The sequence below is a fragment of the Aureobasidium subglaciale genome (genome assembly GCF_000721755.1).
Source record: "Aureobasidium subglaciale EXF-2481 unplaced genomic scaffold scaffold_12, whole genome shotgun sequence".
In the NCBI taxonomy this organism is placed as follows: Eukaryota; Fungi; Ascomycota; class Dothideomycetes; order Dothideales; family Saccotheciaceae; genus Aureobasidium; species Aureobasidium subglaciale.
In genome coordinates this window covers 340,987-354,335 of record NW_013566983.1, presented here as the reverse complement: position 1 = coordinate 354,335, position 13,349 = coordinate 340,987, and the positions used below count along the sequence as shown (strand labels likewise).

At 51.1% G+C, this 13,349-nt stretch overlaps 7 protein-coding genes across 7 annotated transcripts; 5 read left to right on the top strand and 2 right to left on the bottom strand.

Annotated features, from left to right (window-relative positions):
* Nucleotides 1-117: 117 nt before the first annotated feature.
* On the bottom strand, nucleotides 118-1,742 carry AUEXF2481DRAFT_40651 (uncharacterized protein). The gene is made up of 2 exons (XM_013487744.1): nucleotides 1,048-1,742; nucleotides 118-732 (listed from the first exon to the last, which is right to left on the bottom strand). The coding sequence occupies exons 1-2, from the start codon at nucleotides 1,606-1,608 to the stop codon at nucleotides 175-177; spliced, it is 1,119 nt and encodes a 372-aa protein (XP_013343198.1). The 5' UTR covers nucleotides 1,609-1,742; the 3' UTR covers nucleotides 118-174.
* Nucleotides 1,743-2,323: 581 nt separating this feature from the next.
* On the top strand, nucleotides 2,324-3,770 carry AUEXF2481DRAFT_40649 (uncharacterized protein). Its single transcript, XM_013487743.1, has 2 exons — nucleotides 2,324-2,951; nucleotides 3,003-3,770. The coding sequence occupies exons 1-2, from the start codon at nucleotides 2,460-2,462 to the stop codon at nucleotides 3,693-3,695; spliced, it is 1,185 nt and encodes a 394-aa protein (XP_013343197.1). The 5' UTR covers nucleotides 2,324-2,459; the 3' UTR covers nucleotides 3,696-3,770.
* Nucleotides 3,771-3,902: 132 nt separating this feature from the next.
* Nucleotides 3,903-5,999, top strand: AUEXF2481DRAFT_89385 (uncharacterized protein). Its single transcript, XM_013487838.1, has 3 exons — nucleotides 3,903-4,366; nucleotides 4,417-5,139; nucleotides 5,191-5,999. Exons 1-3 carry the CDS (start codon nucleotides 4,064-4,066, stop codon nucleotides 5,722-5,724), a joined length of 1,560 nt encoding a protein of 519 aa, XP_013343292.1. The 5' UTR covers nucleotides 3,903-4,063; the 3' UTR covers nucleotides 5,725-5,999.
* A 332-nt stretch (nucleotides 6,000-6,331) lies between these two features.
* On the top strand, nucleotides 6,332-7,813 carry AUEXF2481DRAFT_30080 (uncharacterized protein; the record flags this gene model as incomplete). Its single annotated transcript, XM_013487687.1, has 2 exons — nucleotides 6,332-7,492; nucleotides 7,547-7,813. The coding sequence occupies 2 exons, from the start codon at nucleotides 6,332-6,334 to the stop codon at nucleotides 7,811-7,813; spliced, it is 1,428 nt and encodes a 475-aa protein (XP_013343141.1).
* A 120-nt stretch (nucleotides 7,814-7,933) lies between these two features.
* Nucleotides 7,934-8,970, top strand: AUEXF2481DRAFT_253624 (uncharacterized protein). The gene is made up of 2 exons (XM_013487869.1): nucleotides 7,934-8,853; nucleotides 8,905-8,970. Exon 1 carries the CDS (start codon nucleotides 8,053-8,055, stop codon nucleotides 8,668-8,670), a length of 618 nt encoding a protein of 205 aa, XP_013343323.1. The 5' UTR covers nucleotides 7,934-8,052; the 3' UTR covers nucleotides 8,671-8,853; nucleotides 8,905-8,970.
* A 775-nt stretch (nucleotides 8,971-9,745) lies between these two features.
* Nucleotides 9,746-11,046, top strand: AUEXF2481DRAFT_253699 (uncharacterized protein). The gene is made up of 3 exons (XM_013487868.1): nucleotides 9,746-9,869; nucleotides 9,942-10,296; nucleotides 10,399-11,046. Exons 2-3 carry the CDS (start codon nucleotides 10,146-10,148, stop codon nucleotides 10,935-10,937), a joined length of 690 nt encoding a protein of 229 aa, XP_013343322.1. The 5' UTR covers nucleotides 9,746-9,869; nucleotides 9,942-10,145; the 3' UTR covers nucleotides 10,938-11,046.
* Nucleotides 11,047-11,087: 41 nt separating this feature from the next.
* AUEXF2481DRAFT_40643 (uncharacterized protein) lies at nucleotides 11,088-12,671 on the bottom strand. The gene is made up of 3 exons (XM_013487742.1): nucleotides 12,130-12,671; nucleotides 11,345-12,058; nucleotides 11,088-11,291 (listed from the first exon to the last, which is right to left on the bottom strand). The coding sequence occupies exons 1-3, from the start codon at nucleotides 12,630-12,632 to the stop codon at nucleotides 11,264-11,266; spliced, it is 1,245 nt and encodes a 414-aa protein (XP_013343196.1). The 5' UTR covers nucleotides 12,633-12,671; the 3' UTR covers nucleotides 11,088-11,263.
* Between the last annotated feature and the right edge of the window lie 678 nt (nucleotides 12,672-13,349).

The window sequence follows — 13,349 nt, the reverse complement described above, 5'->3', positions numbered from 1 at the left end:
TCGACTGACTCTGCGCTGTGCAGCGAACCTATTTCGCGACACGGCAGTGTCACTTTAGCAGCCGTCTCTGCCGCGAGCCGTGCTGATTGACCGGTCGTAGGGCTGTAATCACATGTCGTCGTGGTTAAGATGCATGAGTTTGATTCGACAAAATTCATCGCTATAGTCGATGCTTTAGAGCCACGGATAGGTGGCATTCTCTAGTGATTTGACATCTGCGCTGTACAATACTGGCAAAACTGCTACCTGCCATCCCATGAAATCTTTCAAACTCTCTGGTAGCTTGAGGTTCTCTCGCTGCAAGACTTGATACAACAACTTCTCCAACATTGGCGAAAGAGTCAGTGTCTCTATCAGTAGGTTCGCTGCTCGAAGCGTTTCAACATCCTGACCTCCCTGCCTCTCACGGAACAAGACCTTCATCGCTTGCTTGGGCTGTGGGTACTCCAACGATGAGTAGGCGAGATTTGTCGAAAACACCCAAATTTCATATGGAAGATTTGGAAAGACGAATTTGCGAACTCCTTGTGTCTCGATTGCTTGGTTGAGGTAACAAGAAAACCAATGTGCTGCATCATACGAGCGCGTGATTTTATCTTGGGAAGACGACAAGGCGAGGTATGGCTTTTGTAGACGTATGCCTTCGCTCAGAGGATCGCGATGACCAAGTGCTGTGTCACAGGTCGAACAGTACACTTCGTGGATGTTATCACCATCTTCTGACGATCGGAACTAGGATACGAGTCAGTCTTGTGCTTACTCAAACGAGGCATATCTTAGCGACTGGAATGTGCCATCTTGATCTATCTTGACGTGACCCATTACTTTGGACCACGACGATGAAGAGTAGGGGCAGTCGAATGTCTACCAAACAAGTAACCCATTCAGCTGAGCCGAGGGTCTGCTTGTCCAGTCGACAATCGTTCTTGATCTTGGGTCTTTGTATCGAAGCGGTTTCTCATTGAAATGACACGGTGGTCACAGAACACTCCTTCTTGAGACCCGGAGCGAAGGAGAAAAATTGAGGGAAAAGAGTATGTGGCTTACCTCAACTGAGCAGTCCTCATCGGAGACTAAGAAGCTCATTACATCGACTAGGCCAACGCCAACCTGAGCAACCAGCTTGTTGCCTGCCGCATAACCTTTCTTAGCAGGCGCATCGTCAGTGGGCTCAGGTTCTTCAGGTTTGTGACAATGCCACAAATCCATCATCTCGGCCCATGCTTCAGAAGGTAGATCCTTCCAGATCTTGATCTTCTTGTCTGACAGGAGCGCGTCACAGCGTTTACAGTGTAAGCGAGTCTCTGGTCCAAGAGATGTAGCAGACCACAGATCTACATATGTATCCTCGGAAAATATGGGCTCTGCTGGTATGCGGTTGACACACTGTAGTTCTCCTGTGTCGGGAAGCTGCAGATGTTGAGTTCCCTGACCGGAGACTTTGGCTGGTAGGGTGATGCGAGAGGTTTGATCGGCATGCTCAAGGATAAGCTTTTTCCGGTCGCTCGATAACCATAACAATGTTGTGTCGTTCCTCGGAGTTAGGAGAACTGTGGTGATGGCTAGAGTTTTGATATTAGGCAGATACTCTGCATATATGTTGGCCATGTTGCTGCTGCCTGATGTGGGCAAAGGCTGGAAGGCGAATGACTGAGAGGCTGGAATCAGCCAGCTAGATATTGAAGACCGGACGAGGGCTTTGATCTAACAGTCTTCATGGTTACAGCGAAGTCGTGTCTAACTGATGAACCTCGCAGATGTTTGTGGACAAACGCAGTGACCCTTCACAATTCGGTGCCAGTCGCGCCAAGCAAATTGGACTTCGCTCGACCTACAAATTTCTTCACCATCAAACTTCTCTCCTTCTGCTCCACCACATCGACCTTGAAACATCAGGCTCGATTGCGTCTACGCAGAACTCACAATCCAGAGGTAAGCTGCACTCACATCTCAATCTAATTTCCTTTCCCTTCTCGAATGATGAAGTATTTTCGGATGTAAAAACATTTATTGTCTTGTCCGAGAGCGCAAAACCGTGTGGACATTTTCCGTTGCCTTCCTTCTGACTCTCACCACTATCTTCTCACTTGCATATCAGTCTCTATCAAAGTAGAGCAATGCTAACAAAGATAATCAGGCTTTCAACAATCTTCTTGCAGGTGTGGTTTTAGTGCAAGGCGACGAGGGGAGGGGGGGTAGACGCAAAGTGACAGCATATAGCTCAACATGGCAATATATAAATTCAACAGCTTACGAAGCTTTCAGACCCTCCTTGTCGTGTATTCCTTTCTGCTGTACTTGCTCTCGCTCACGGCGGGAACATCTCAACCAAAGCTGTCAAATCTCCCGTAGCAATTTCCCCGCGAAGCAGATCAACCGAGATGGCCGCTGTTCTCCTTCCATGTTCTGAATCTTGAAGGTGATCTTTACCTCATTCCAACTCAGCCAACACGACTACAATGGCCGCTCCAACTAGCAGCATCGGTCGCAAGACCACAGTGACCAAGAACCTGGGCCATGTGCTCGTCACCGGAGGATGCGGTGGACTGGGTACACAAATCATCAACCTCCTGCTCGAACGCGGCGCATGTAGCAAGCTCTCAGCTATGGACCTGCGCCCTGCCGCTGAACCCATCAGTGGATGCGAGTACCACTTCGGAGATCTCACCAATGAGGGCGCCATGCGCGAGCTGTTCGTCAAGGCGAAGCCCGACATTGTCATCCACACAGCCAGCCCCAAGTTCAACATGGCCAACGAGATTCTGTACAAGGTCAACGTCGACGGAACCAAGACACTCCTCCGTGTCGCCGCCGAGACTGGTGTCAAGGCCTTTGTCTACACCAGCAGCGCCAGTGTCATCAGCGACAACTCGACCGACCTGATCAATGCCGACGAGACCTACCCCCTTGTCACTGGCAAGGACCAACCCGAGTACTACACCAACACAAAGGTATGTATCCTGAAGATGCCCATGCCGTCCACCGACTGATCAACTCGACAGGCTCTTGCTGAGCAAGTCGTCCTCGGGTACAACCGCCCCGCCGCGAACCCTCGCTTCCTTACGTGCGCCCTTCGTCCCTCTGGCATCTTTGGTGTCAATGACCAGACCCTTCTTCCTCCTATGCTTGCCCCATACTACAAGGGTCAGACCAAGTTCCAGCTTGGCGAGAACACCAACCTCTTCGACTTCACCGAAGCTACCAATGTCGCTCACGCTCACCACTTGGCCGCCGCTGCTCTTTTGACCACCTTTGAGCGCGAGGAGCAAGGACAAATTGCTCCTCTGAGCCACGAGAAGGTGGATGGCGAGGCTTTCTTCATCACAAACGACTCTCCCATGTACTTCTGGGACTTCACCCGTACTGCCTGGATGAATCTGGGCGACACAACTAGACCCAACCAGATCTGGACCATCAACAAGGACTTTGGCTTGTTCATCGCAACCTTGTTTGAGTGGATCTTCTGGATCTTCCAGCTGGGTGTTCCCAACTTGACCAGACAAAAGGTCAAATTCAGCTGTATGACCAGATACTACAGCATTGAGAAGGCCAAGAGAAGACTGGGTTACAGACCTGTCGTCGGCGTCACTGAGGGTCTCAAGAGAGGCGTGGCAGATTGTGTTAGAAGAGGAGTGATACCCGGCAGCCCTGAGGAGGCGCAGCGTCTCAGCGCAGAGTCCAAGAAGGCACAGTAGTTGGATGATTGATGTTGACTGATGACTTCATGTAGATATATGTAAATCCATATGCAAAAGTTACCCCACAGACGCTCTACTAAAATGTGAGATAATTCTGCCTAATCAGGAAGGATGTTGTGTTTTAGGTAGAATTGGCGTCATATTTGTTTGTTTGTTCAGCAAAAAGGAAGCCAAGTGATGCAGGATTGAGCTGTCGCTTCCCCTCGTTGTTTCAACTTTCCGACAAACAGAAGACGGCAAGCTCTGACTCGCCTACTCGATTGGTCGACCCTTTCTTTTATCAATTGCCCTTGTTTTTGTTGTCAGACTCTTCAGCTTCTGCCCTCCTTTCAGCCAGCCCGACCTCTCGCCACGCACTGCCTGCCATGGCTGACACATACCTTGCTTTCTTGCGCTCGCCAACCGAGTCGGCTCTCGCACCTGATGCTGCTCTCCACTACATCACCACCACTACCTCGATCCACGAGTCCTCGGCCATCATCAGACATTTCCAAGCACAAGACAAGGTTGTCAAGAAGAAGTCGGAGAATATCTTGAGCTCTTTTGGCAGCTCGCAGAATGCTGTCGTTGAGACTGACACCACCTTCGAGTTCATCCGTGGAGGTGGCGCCATCCTTCCTCAAATGGATGACAACATGCTCGCCGATTCGGTCGCTACCCTCCCCATGGTAATTGCTCACCCTGCCACTATCAACTTGTCAACTCTAACACACATCAGGTGCACGTTGTTCAGTACGATGGCCAAGGCAAGATCAGCCAGATCAGACTCTACTGGGATCAATCGACTATGCTCAGACAGGTCGATGCCATCGGCAAGAGCGGCCGCAACTGGCCCATCCGTGACGGCACCAACCAGATCAAGACCATCAAGCAGAGCGTTAGCCACTCCGGCACCACCTCCGCGACCCTTCCCATGCGCCCCGTCTCCAACGACGTAAGCCAGTCCTCCCAGTCGCAAGCTGGCGGCCGCCAGAACGGTGACTTCCACGCTCGCCTCTTCGCTACGGGCGAGGGTCAAGAGCCTCGTGCCCAGACCAATGCCAACCCGGAATATGCTGTTCGTACCTCAGCCAAGCCTGCTCCTCGTCAGATGGACGAGATCTTTGCAAACGGTAGCTCTAACGAAGGTTACAAGCCCGAGGGTAAGCCCAAGTCCGGTTCTGGCAAAAACTTCCCCGACAACCGCCTTTTCGACGAGAACCAGCAGCCCGAGCGTATCCTGTCTCCCGAGAGCAAGAAGACCAATCCCGAAAAGTTCAACCATTTCGAATTCCCCAACGGCGAAGGTAGTGCCTCCGCCTCGGACATGTACAGAAACATGTCTACCAAGGACCCGAAACACACGAGCAACTGGGACTTCTCAGACTTCACCACTCCCGAGAAGCACAAGCCTAGACCCAACCCTGAGCAGGAGCGTCACATCGGTCCTGGTGTAGACGAGGTATGTCCCTTCTTTCCTGCGAATCTCTCAAGCCCTTCTAACGCAAGATAGGATCAAATCTCCCCCGAGAAGCGCCCCATCGTGCACGCCGCTCGTCCTGATGCAAACGCCCATTTCGAGATCTCTGACGACAGCCCTGCCGGTCCCAAGGCTCCCTTCAGCAACCACACCAATGTCGACAAGTCCAGACGTGGCGACGAGTACCAGCCCCACTTCAACATCGGTCAAGCAGACGCGCCCAAGAAGATCTACAAGACTGCAGGAAACGGCATGGGTGGCCGCGCTGGAGCTCCCACCCTGTGGGATGAGCCCGAGCCTCCTACTCCTGAAAAGGCCATCTACAAGACTTACGGCAACGGAATGGGTGGACGCAGAGACGGAGGCCTTTCATGGGACATCGGTGACGAAGGTGACAGCTCTAGACAACCTGCCATCTACAAGACACGAGGTGACGGCATGGGCGGACGTCGCGACAAGAACGCCACGACCGAGAACGACACCATCTCTGGCGCAAGAAGCTACGCTTCCAATGCACGCGCCCAGAACTACCACTCCTCGCAAAGAGACGACGAGTACGAGTTCTAGATTGACGAACATCTTGCATGAGCTTGAATGCCGGCGTAGTGGAGTCACGATATCATGAGACTTTAACTTTCTCAAAGGGGCATGGTTTTGTTTAGAGTAATATTGAGTTTCTTGACCTTGACACGAACAATGTAGACATGACTGTTTCTTATACCCATTGCGTTCTTGATGCACTGTGGTGGGATTTGAGTGCAAGCACACGTTGACGCGGCTGTGTTTATCGTGAATTGGAATGACGGTAACCCTCAGAAATTGATTTCTCATCTCGTGTGCGCAAAAGGCTCTCAACTACAGCGAATTATTGTCCATTACTCATGCCTATACTTGTGAGTACTTTCCACCATTCGCGAATGTCATAATAGGAGTTCATGGGTGTAAAAGATAGAAAAGCAGAGACCATAAATCGTAGATGAGGGTATCACCTTGATCTAAGCGGAGGTGTTCCGCAATACGGTCCGATACGACATGACGCACTTTCCAAGCAAGTTGGACCCCACGAGACATTGGCAGTCGCGACCGACGCGATTGCACAACGTACTGAAGCGACTGCCATCTTTGAAGGTAATTGCCTGATTTTGGAGGCTCGAGTAGTAGAAGAAAAGACATAATGCCATACCCATTCACGCTACCAACGACATCGTCGACACCTCTGGACGCCTTCATTGGCAGCCCAAGCCATCCTTCTCTCCCTCTCACAGCAACAACCCAACGATCAATCCTTCGCGACGCTCTCAAGAAGCACAAGCGACTACCGCCCGCACAACAAGCTGCTCATCTAGGAGTCGTTCAGGATGCCATCAATGGCTATCTTCCCTACATTCTGGGTATCGCGTCTGCGTTTACCTCAGGAAGGATTGGAGACGAGCCCGTTGTAGTTACAAACGTCAAGCAGTTACAGACAGAATGGCGACTTACCCTTTCGGCAACGCTACCTGGACGAGAACCACCTCGATCGCCTCTATCTGGTGTATGGAACGATGTCGCCTTTGTGCTGCAAACGTTGGCATACATCCAGGTCCAACAAGCCCGTTCGCAGCTTCAGATACTTTACTCCTCTAATATACCATCTCCCGAACGTCGCACGGCAGCCATTGGCTCAGCAATGAAGTACTTGCTTGAAGCAAACTCGGTCCACAACTACATTCTCAACCTTCATACCCAAGACCCTACCTCTGCACCGCTAGACACGGTGAACTCAACACAGGTCGCTCTGGCAGCTACAGCCCTGGCAGAGGCAACACTCATCACAGTATTGAAAGACGATCCTTATACCACCGCTGTCATCCAAGCGAGGAACAAGGACGATAAAGACTGGATGATCTCCGCCCCTTCTATCCCAAAGGTTCGGGCCCACCTCTTCGCAAGATTGTGTCTCTGTGCTTCTGACCATGCGCAAAGAGCCGCTGCATCTCTGGCTCCTGGCACAGGATCTCTGGACCCGTCATTACTCAACTACGTAGATGATCTCCGACGCACATCGCGCGCAAAGGCTGCGAGGTTTTTGGCTTGTGACGCTGAACTAGCCGGCAAAACAGGAGAAGCGATTGCATACCTTCGAGGTGCGAGAAAAGAGCTGGGACTTGCACCACTGGAACAAGATGCTAGCAAACGCAAAGGTTGGAAAGGGCTGAAGCAGACGTTCGCTGAGAAAAGGGAAGACCGGAAAGTGGAGAAAGGCTCTGACGATTGGGGTTTGGATGCTGGTAAGCTTGAAGAGGCAAGGGTGCTGGAGTGGTTGGAGGTAAAATGGGTCAAGATGAATGACACTGTGAGTCTAAGACCGACATGGTTCATCTGACGTATGAAGCTGACCATGAAACAGATAAATGTCCAGGCAATCCCGCCTAGCGAGCCACTCATGGCTGCTATGCCTTCTGGACGAGAATATCATACCCCGAAGCCTTACACACCGCCTCAGCTGGACGCATCTCTGCTTGCTCGTCTCCGCGCACCGCTTGACCCGCACCAACATGCCTTTGAGGGTGACGAGGAAGACAGCGGTGATGAAGGAGTCAGCAGAAATCCAGTCGTTGTTCCAGGAGCTTTCCCGGGTGCTGCGACTGGTGGAAGCGGGAATACCTATTATTGATATGCACCTTGACGCAGCAAATTGCCTGGGTGTTCAGCGCCTTGTGATGCTGCCTGCATGCGGCGCTCTGATGAAGGTACCGGATGACGTGATTCCGCAAGCGTCACATCTGCTCCCACCACTGGGGAGTAATATGACTCATTGCTTGACCTTGCATCGATTGGCCATGTTGCGCACCAGGTTTGTAGGCATACACAACTAAAGCTTGGGCTTCCTCCTCTTCCTTGAGGGTAACAAGAATGTGTTCTCCCAGTCACAGCCTCGTGGCGGAGCAACGGAAGCGGTCCCGAGGTTTCGTGCATATGTCATTCAACGATGTAGATAAGGATGGGACGGTACTCAACTCACGCAACCGATCTACTTTTTTACTTTTTTACTTTTTGTTTTGTTCTGGAAGGAACCTTTATATCCTCCATTTGCAGCACACATATCAGTATCGGACGACCAAAACCTCGACGACGAGAAGGCTTCCTACACCGGAAATCATGTGTGTCATCTACACAATAACAACTGCCCTTCCGGACGGCAGTTTAGGAGCTGAAAGGACCCCTTTCCACTGCGACAACTTCCGTGACAACGAGGTCTGCGATGACGCATTCGAGTGGACTCCTTCACTGCCGCCTTCCGTCGACCTCGCAGAATTGGGGTGGTGGAGTCGTTCATTGTCGTCTGGTTATTGTCGCGAGATGCCTGCCCCAGATTTCGACAGAATTCCACAGCATAGGGAGGAATCCCAGGTTCGTTATCACGCAGAGCTCAACTATGGTGAAGAGATTGACAAGGATATCACAGAGGTGAAAACACAGGCGCAGCGCCCTGCTCGACGTGATGCACCGGACTGGAGTCAGACGAGCTAGAGCGGGGTTCCAGCCGCTCTGCGTCAGCTCACGGTAGCTCTCGTTCGCATGGTTCAATCAGTTTGATATGAAGGGCTACGCGAATTTCGCACCATGATCCACGACATTGCAAGGTTTGACTACGAACCCGGCTGCGCTGCTGTGTGCCGAGCGGCCTATCGGCACGCAGTGCACCAGACTATGGTATCAGCACTACACTTTGGAGATGATGTTGTTGATTTTAAGCGCGACTAGGAAACACTTGCCAAGTGTGTAAGGATCTGTCGCATTCTTGAAGAGGAGAGCATGCATATGCTCAACAAGGCGAATTCCGCTACACACCATGAATTTCCGCATTCGGATCTGATGGCAGATACTACCCGCAAAGTATCGCTACACGCGTGGGAGATCACGGGCCTGATCAGTGCATTGATATCGAACAAAACCAACGCACCTTATTTTATTAGTCTGCTACGCGCTATCACAATCTCCGGCAGAGATGACCATTACGAAGCTACGACGTGCCTGGATCTCCTTGCAGCTCGTTAGGGCGATCTGAAATACCTAGCCATGGATGTCATATTTGCAGCTGCCACCCTCGCATCACCAGGTGGAATGTCGGACGACGAATACACCAAGTATCAATCACGCTCACTAGCATTGTATCCGTATGGACGCAACGCTCTCGATAGCGATGCGGTTGTGCATTTGTTCCCGAGTCATGTATGCTTGGTTGTTCGCAGTCGCGACCAACATAGAGTCAAGTAAATACGAGATATGATATGCTGGATGTGTATGACCCTACGCCTGGTCCATCATGCCCCGGGGCTCCAAAGCTCTCGATTGGCCATATTTGCCAATTCTGAGCCTGAGAACTTCGAGGTGGACGCTCTGGCCTACCTCCTCCGACCTTTGATCCATCTTGAATACGGCTGACTGCTGGCTACCGCTCTTTGCGAAGGGTATAGTCGCGGATGTTCCTTTGACGCGAGAACTCGACCTTCCAGGTATAGAAATGAGTTTCAATTTGATGACTTCATTGGCTGTGGTTGAGATCTACCATCATCTAGAAAAAGGCAGCGACACTGGAGGTCTAGTTCTTCTGGGATACTTCACCGCCTTGGTTCCGGTTTTCCTCCATCCATCAGGCGTCGTTCAATGGCACTTCGAATTTACCGAAAATGAGATTCTTCGACCGTTAGATCTGAAATCAACACAAGGTACGTGGGCTCTGCTCAATGACCATGCGCAGTTTTCTACACAACGTTGCATCATTGATATCCGGCCTCAAGTGAACATTATGCTCGGAGTTAAGGGCGCACGTTTGAACAAACAGGATAGCGGCTTGCGTCATTGTTCTACAGTATTGCGTCCGAAAGGCATCGAGGCAACAGCCGCGTTCGGACTTACAGGAGGACCTGTGCAAGCCATAGCTCAGGCTACCAGGACTCACGAGTACCAAGTGACTCTACAAAGATTCAAACCCTCGACAGCATATGGCTCTGGGTTATGATTTTCAGAATCACACTGGTTGGCTGGTACCCCAAATTAGTCTCCTGTTACACCTCTGTCATGCCTACTTCGCACGACTCAGCAATCTAAGGGCACAAGCAGATCCCATACCATGCGCTAGGCCCTCAACCGATGGTGCGTCCGTCGCAAGTGCTGCTTTCACTGGCGCCGGCGACGTTGTCATTAGCAAAGTTGGCGACCATGCGGAAGACCAACTCTTACTAAGGCAATTACTAGTCGCCCTCAACAGCAATCTCCAAGTCACCCGCGATACAAAACAGGCTCCTAAGAAGAAGCACGGGCTGACTAAAGAAATACACTTTTCGGAACTGCAGGATCAGATCCTTGAGCCAGGTGACGGCAGCGCCCTCAGAGTTTTGGCTCCGTCAGATTGTCCTTCGATCAAAGCATGGTCGGAAATCACGCAGAAAGTTGACGGCCTGCTTGTGTGTAGAAATCTCGACCAGGCAATTAAATTAGCCGGACCGTGTTGCTACCCGCGCACAACGACCACTCCTAGTCCGCAACCCAGCAACGGACAGCCCATTCCAGCTCCGTCATCTATGCAGACTTTCTGCTCGTCCTGCGTCAGGGTGCCGGAGGGACAAGGTTATCTGGTCGCTCACACTTGGTGTCTGCAGAATGTGCTCGGACGAACAAGCCCAGTACCTGGCAAGGATATGGCCACATGGATCCGAAATGGTAAGCCCTTCGACCCGATTCTGCATGATGCTAACGAGTCTATATGGGCGCATCCGGAGAAAGTGCTACAGTAATTTGACAAGCCCGGACAAGATTCCGCGGGCAAGGGTGTCGTGGTTGATACGGTCGGTTGAGCGGTCGTGTTTGGATAGTATGGAGAACTCTCTTTGAAAGAGTGGCTGAGTGAGCTTGTGCAAAAATCACAGCTTTAACTTGTACATTGGTCGAAATTACGCCGCAAAAAGATCTATCAAGTTCACGTCAACTCTCGTTCTTCTCCGAGTCTTGACCTCACTTCCACTCAACATCCTTGGCCGCCTCAGCAGCTTTTCCCTCGACTGGTGTGATTTCCTCGCCATCTGCACCACCAACTTCTTGGCCCATCAAGACATCACTTCCATCAACTTCGCGTCCCAACATCATGTGTTGTACATTAACCTTGGGCCCCTTGAACCATTTCCTTGCACTAACAACCCACCAGATCATGATCATCGTCATTGGCCCGCCATAAACCAAACACGTCCAGTTCATAGTTGCCTCTGTCAAGTTGCTACCAACCACAGACGGTAAACACAGAATCGGCACCATCAAGATGACAAAAGCAGATGCAATGACACCGATAGGTATGGAGAACTTTCCAAGGTTCCAAGGCCCAGGACGAAAGCGATTTCCGACGAAAAATACACGGATGAAGATTGGTGTTGTGAAAGCGACAAAAGCGGCAATGGCACCAATGGAGAACATGGCGCCTGCTGCAAGACTACCCCCGAAAATTAGGAGAAGCATGATGCAGCCTACGGAGGTGTTAAACCACACAGCATTGACCGGCGTTTTTGTGCGGCTGTTCACCTTCTTCCAGATGTTGCTAAATGGGAAACAATCATCTCTTGCATAGGCAAAAGTGACGCGAGAAGCTGCAATCATGCATCCTTGGCCCATGAAGAAGCCGGCGATGATGGTGAGAGCTAGGACGGCTAAGACAGTCTTCTGGGGTAGGACTTGGACGAGGTAGGCAGCGAAGGGTTGGCCTAGATCTGATTCAAGGGCGTCGGGGATGGAGACAACAGTATATGCCACAACCAGTTGTAAAAACCAGCCAAACGTGCCGCCGACGGCAGAGGTGAGGAAGATTGCTCTAGGGGAGGCGATGGCAGCATTACTACATTCTTCCGCCAGATGGAAAGGTGAGTCGTACCTGCCCTTTCTGTCAGCGATCCCTGCTTTCCTTGATCTTAAAAAAGGTAGAATGGACAACAAAAAACATACCCACTCATTGTCCAAATCACACCGATGAAACTCATCAAGATACTGACTCCAGAAGGGAAATCCGTTCCTGCGTAGATTTCACCCCAAACCTCTTTGCTCCCAGTAAATCTAGGCAAGCCCTGCTCTTCCCTGTTCGTTCCCGCCGGAATGAGAATCAGCACAACAACCAGTGCCACGATATTGAACGAGCTTCCGAAATTGTTGACTCTGGCGATGGTCTTGGTCGGTAAACTGGCCATACAAGCATGTATAATCATCAACAGCACCGTAAGTAGATATACCTGATAGTTCTGGGGTACAAAATCAGGATTGACAATGGAGGCGGCGGCTAGTGTCATGGCAGCGGTGCCGTAGTTCACAGAGGGGGCTCCAGTAATTTGACCCAACCAATTGGACCAGCCTGTTATCCATGCTGCGAGAGGTCCCCAGCCAGGAGGGGCCAGGACCGCACTGGAATAGTACAAGCCGCCACTAGTAGGCATCGAAGAGCAGAGTTCAGCCATGGAGGCTGCGACGGATTGAATGCCTATCATGGCGACCAACCAACCCCATGTCATGCCTTGGCTCTGTCAGCATCTCTTTGTCATACCGAGATTCCTCTCCCTTAGGCCTAAAACCAGTTTGAAATAGACAAGGGCAAAGGACAAAACTCACCAGCAGTACCAGCATACCCCATTCCATAATACAATGTACTAGCAAAACTAGGCAACAACCCCAACACCGCAAAACTGACACAAAAAGTCGTCCATAGGTTAAATTCGCGCTTGAATTCTGGTTTGTAGCCCAGGGCTGCTAGGGTTTCTTCATCTTGATTCCAGCTTTCTTTGGGGTCGTGGATGGGGACATCGCCGGCTGGTAGTACGGACGTCACAGCCGGTTCCCGGGTGATGCTTTTGCGTATCGAGGGGTTGGTACGTGACATGATGCGATTAAATATAGTGTGAGCAGGGAGAGTAGAAAAGAGGTCGAGGGGAGCAAGCCTATATGTTTATAGGATACCCTGCACTCGGAGAAATCTTAGATTGTCTTTTTTTTCTATACCACCAAAGTCACCAAAACTCTTTACAGATAAGCAAGTCGCCAGGGCATGAAAGTCAGTCGGCTTGTACTACATCAAACTAGGTAGCTTCATGCGAAGGCAAGACTTTCGATATCCAATCAGGTGCATGTGCATGCTCGGCCAGCAAGATAGGCGGACGGAAGGATTTCCGCGACAAGGC

Bases quoted from the DNA above. Each gene is read 5' to 3' on its own strand.
- AUEXF2481DRAFT_40651 (XM_013487744.1), bottom strand. From the start codon at position 1,608: ATGGCCAACATATATGCAGAGTATCTGCCTAATATCAAAACTCTAGCC. The intron at 733-1,047 runs GTAAGCCACATA...CTCGTATCCTAG, and splicing joins ATGAGGACTGCTCAGTTGAG to TTCCGATCGTCAGAAGATGG.
- AUEXF2481DRAFT_40649 (XM_013487743.1), top strand. From the start codon at position 2,460: ATGGCCGCTCCAACTAGCAGCATCGGTCGCAAGACCACAGTGACCAAG. The intron at 2,952-3,002 runs GTATGTATCCTG...TCAACTCGACAG, and splicing joins AGTACTACACCAACACAAAG to GCTCTTGCTGAGCAAGTCGT.
- AUEXF2481DRAFT_89385 (XM_013487838.1), top strand. From the start codon at position 4,064: ATGGCTGACACATACCTTGCTTTCTTGCGCTCGCCAACCGAGTCGGCT. The intron at 4,367-4,416 runs GTAATTGCTCAC...AACACACATCAG, and splicing joins CGGTCGCTACCCTCCCCATG to GTGCACGTTGTTCAGTACGA. The intron at 5,140-5,190 runs GTATGTCCCTTC...AACGCAAGATAG, and splicing joins TCGGTCCTGGTGTAGACGAG to GATCAAATCTCCCCCGAGAA.
- AUEXF2481DRAFT_253624 (XM_013487869.1), top strand. From the start codon at position 8,053: ATGTGTTCTCCCAGTCACAGCCTCGTGGCGGAGCAACGGAAGCGGTCC.
- AUEXF2481DRAFT_253699 (XM_013487868.1), top strand. From the start codon at position 10,146: ATGGCTCTGGGTTATGATTTTCAGAATCACACTGGTTGGCTGGTACCC. The intron at 10,297-10,398 runs GTGCGTCCGTCG...GGCAATTACTAG, and splicing joins CGCTAGGCCCTCAACCGATG to TCGCCCTCAACAGCAATCTC.
- AUEXF2481DRAFT_40643 (XM_013487742.1), bottom strand. From the start codon at position 12,632: ATGGCTGAACTCTGCTCTTCGATGCCTACTAGTGGCGGCTTGTACTAT. The intron at 12,059-12,129 runs GTATGTTTTTTG...CAGAAAGGGCAG, and splicing joins GTGATTTGGACAATGAGTGG to GTACGACTCACCTTTCCATC. The intron at 11,292-11,344 runs CTGGTGGGTTGT...AGGTTAATGTAC, and splicing joins CCAATGACGATGATCATGAT to AACACATGATGTTGGGACGC.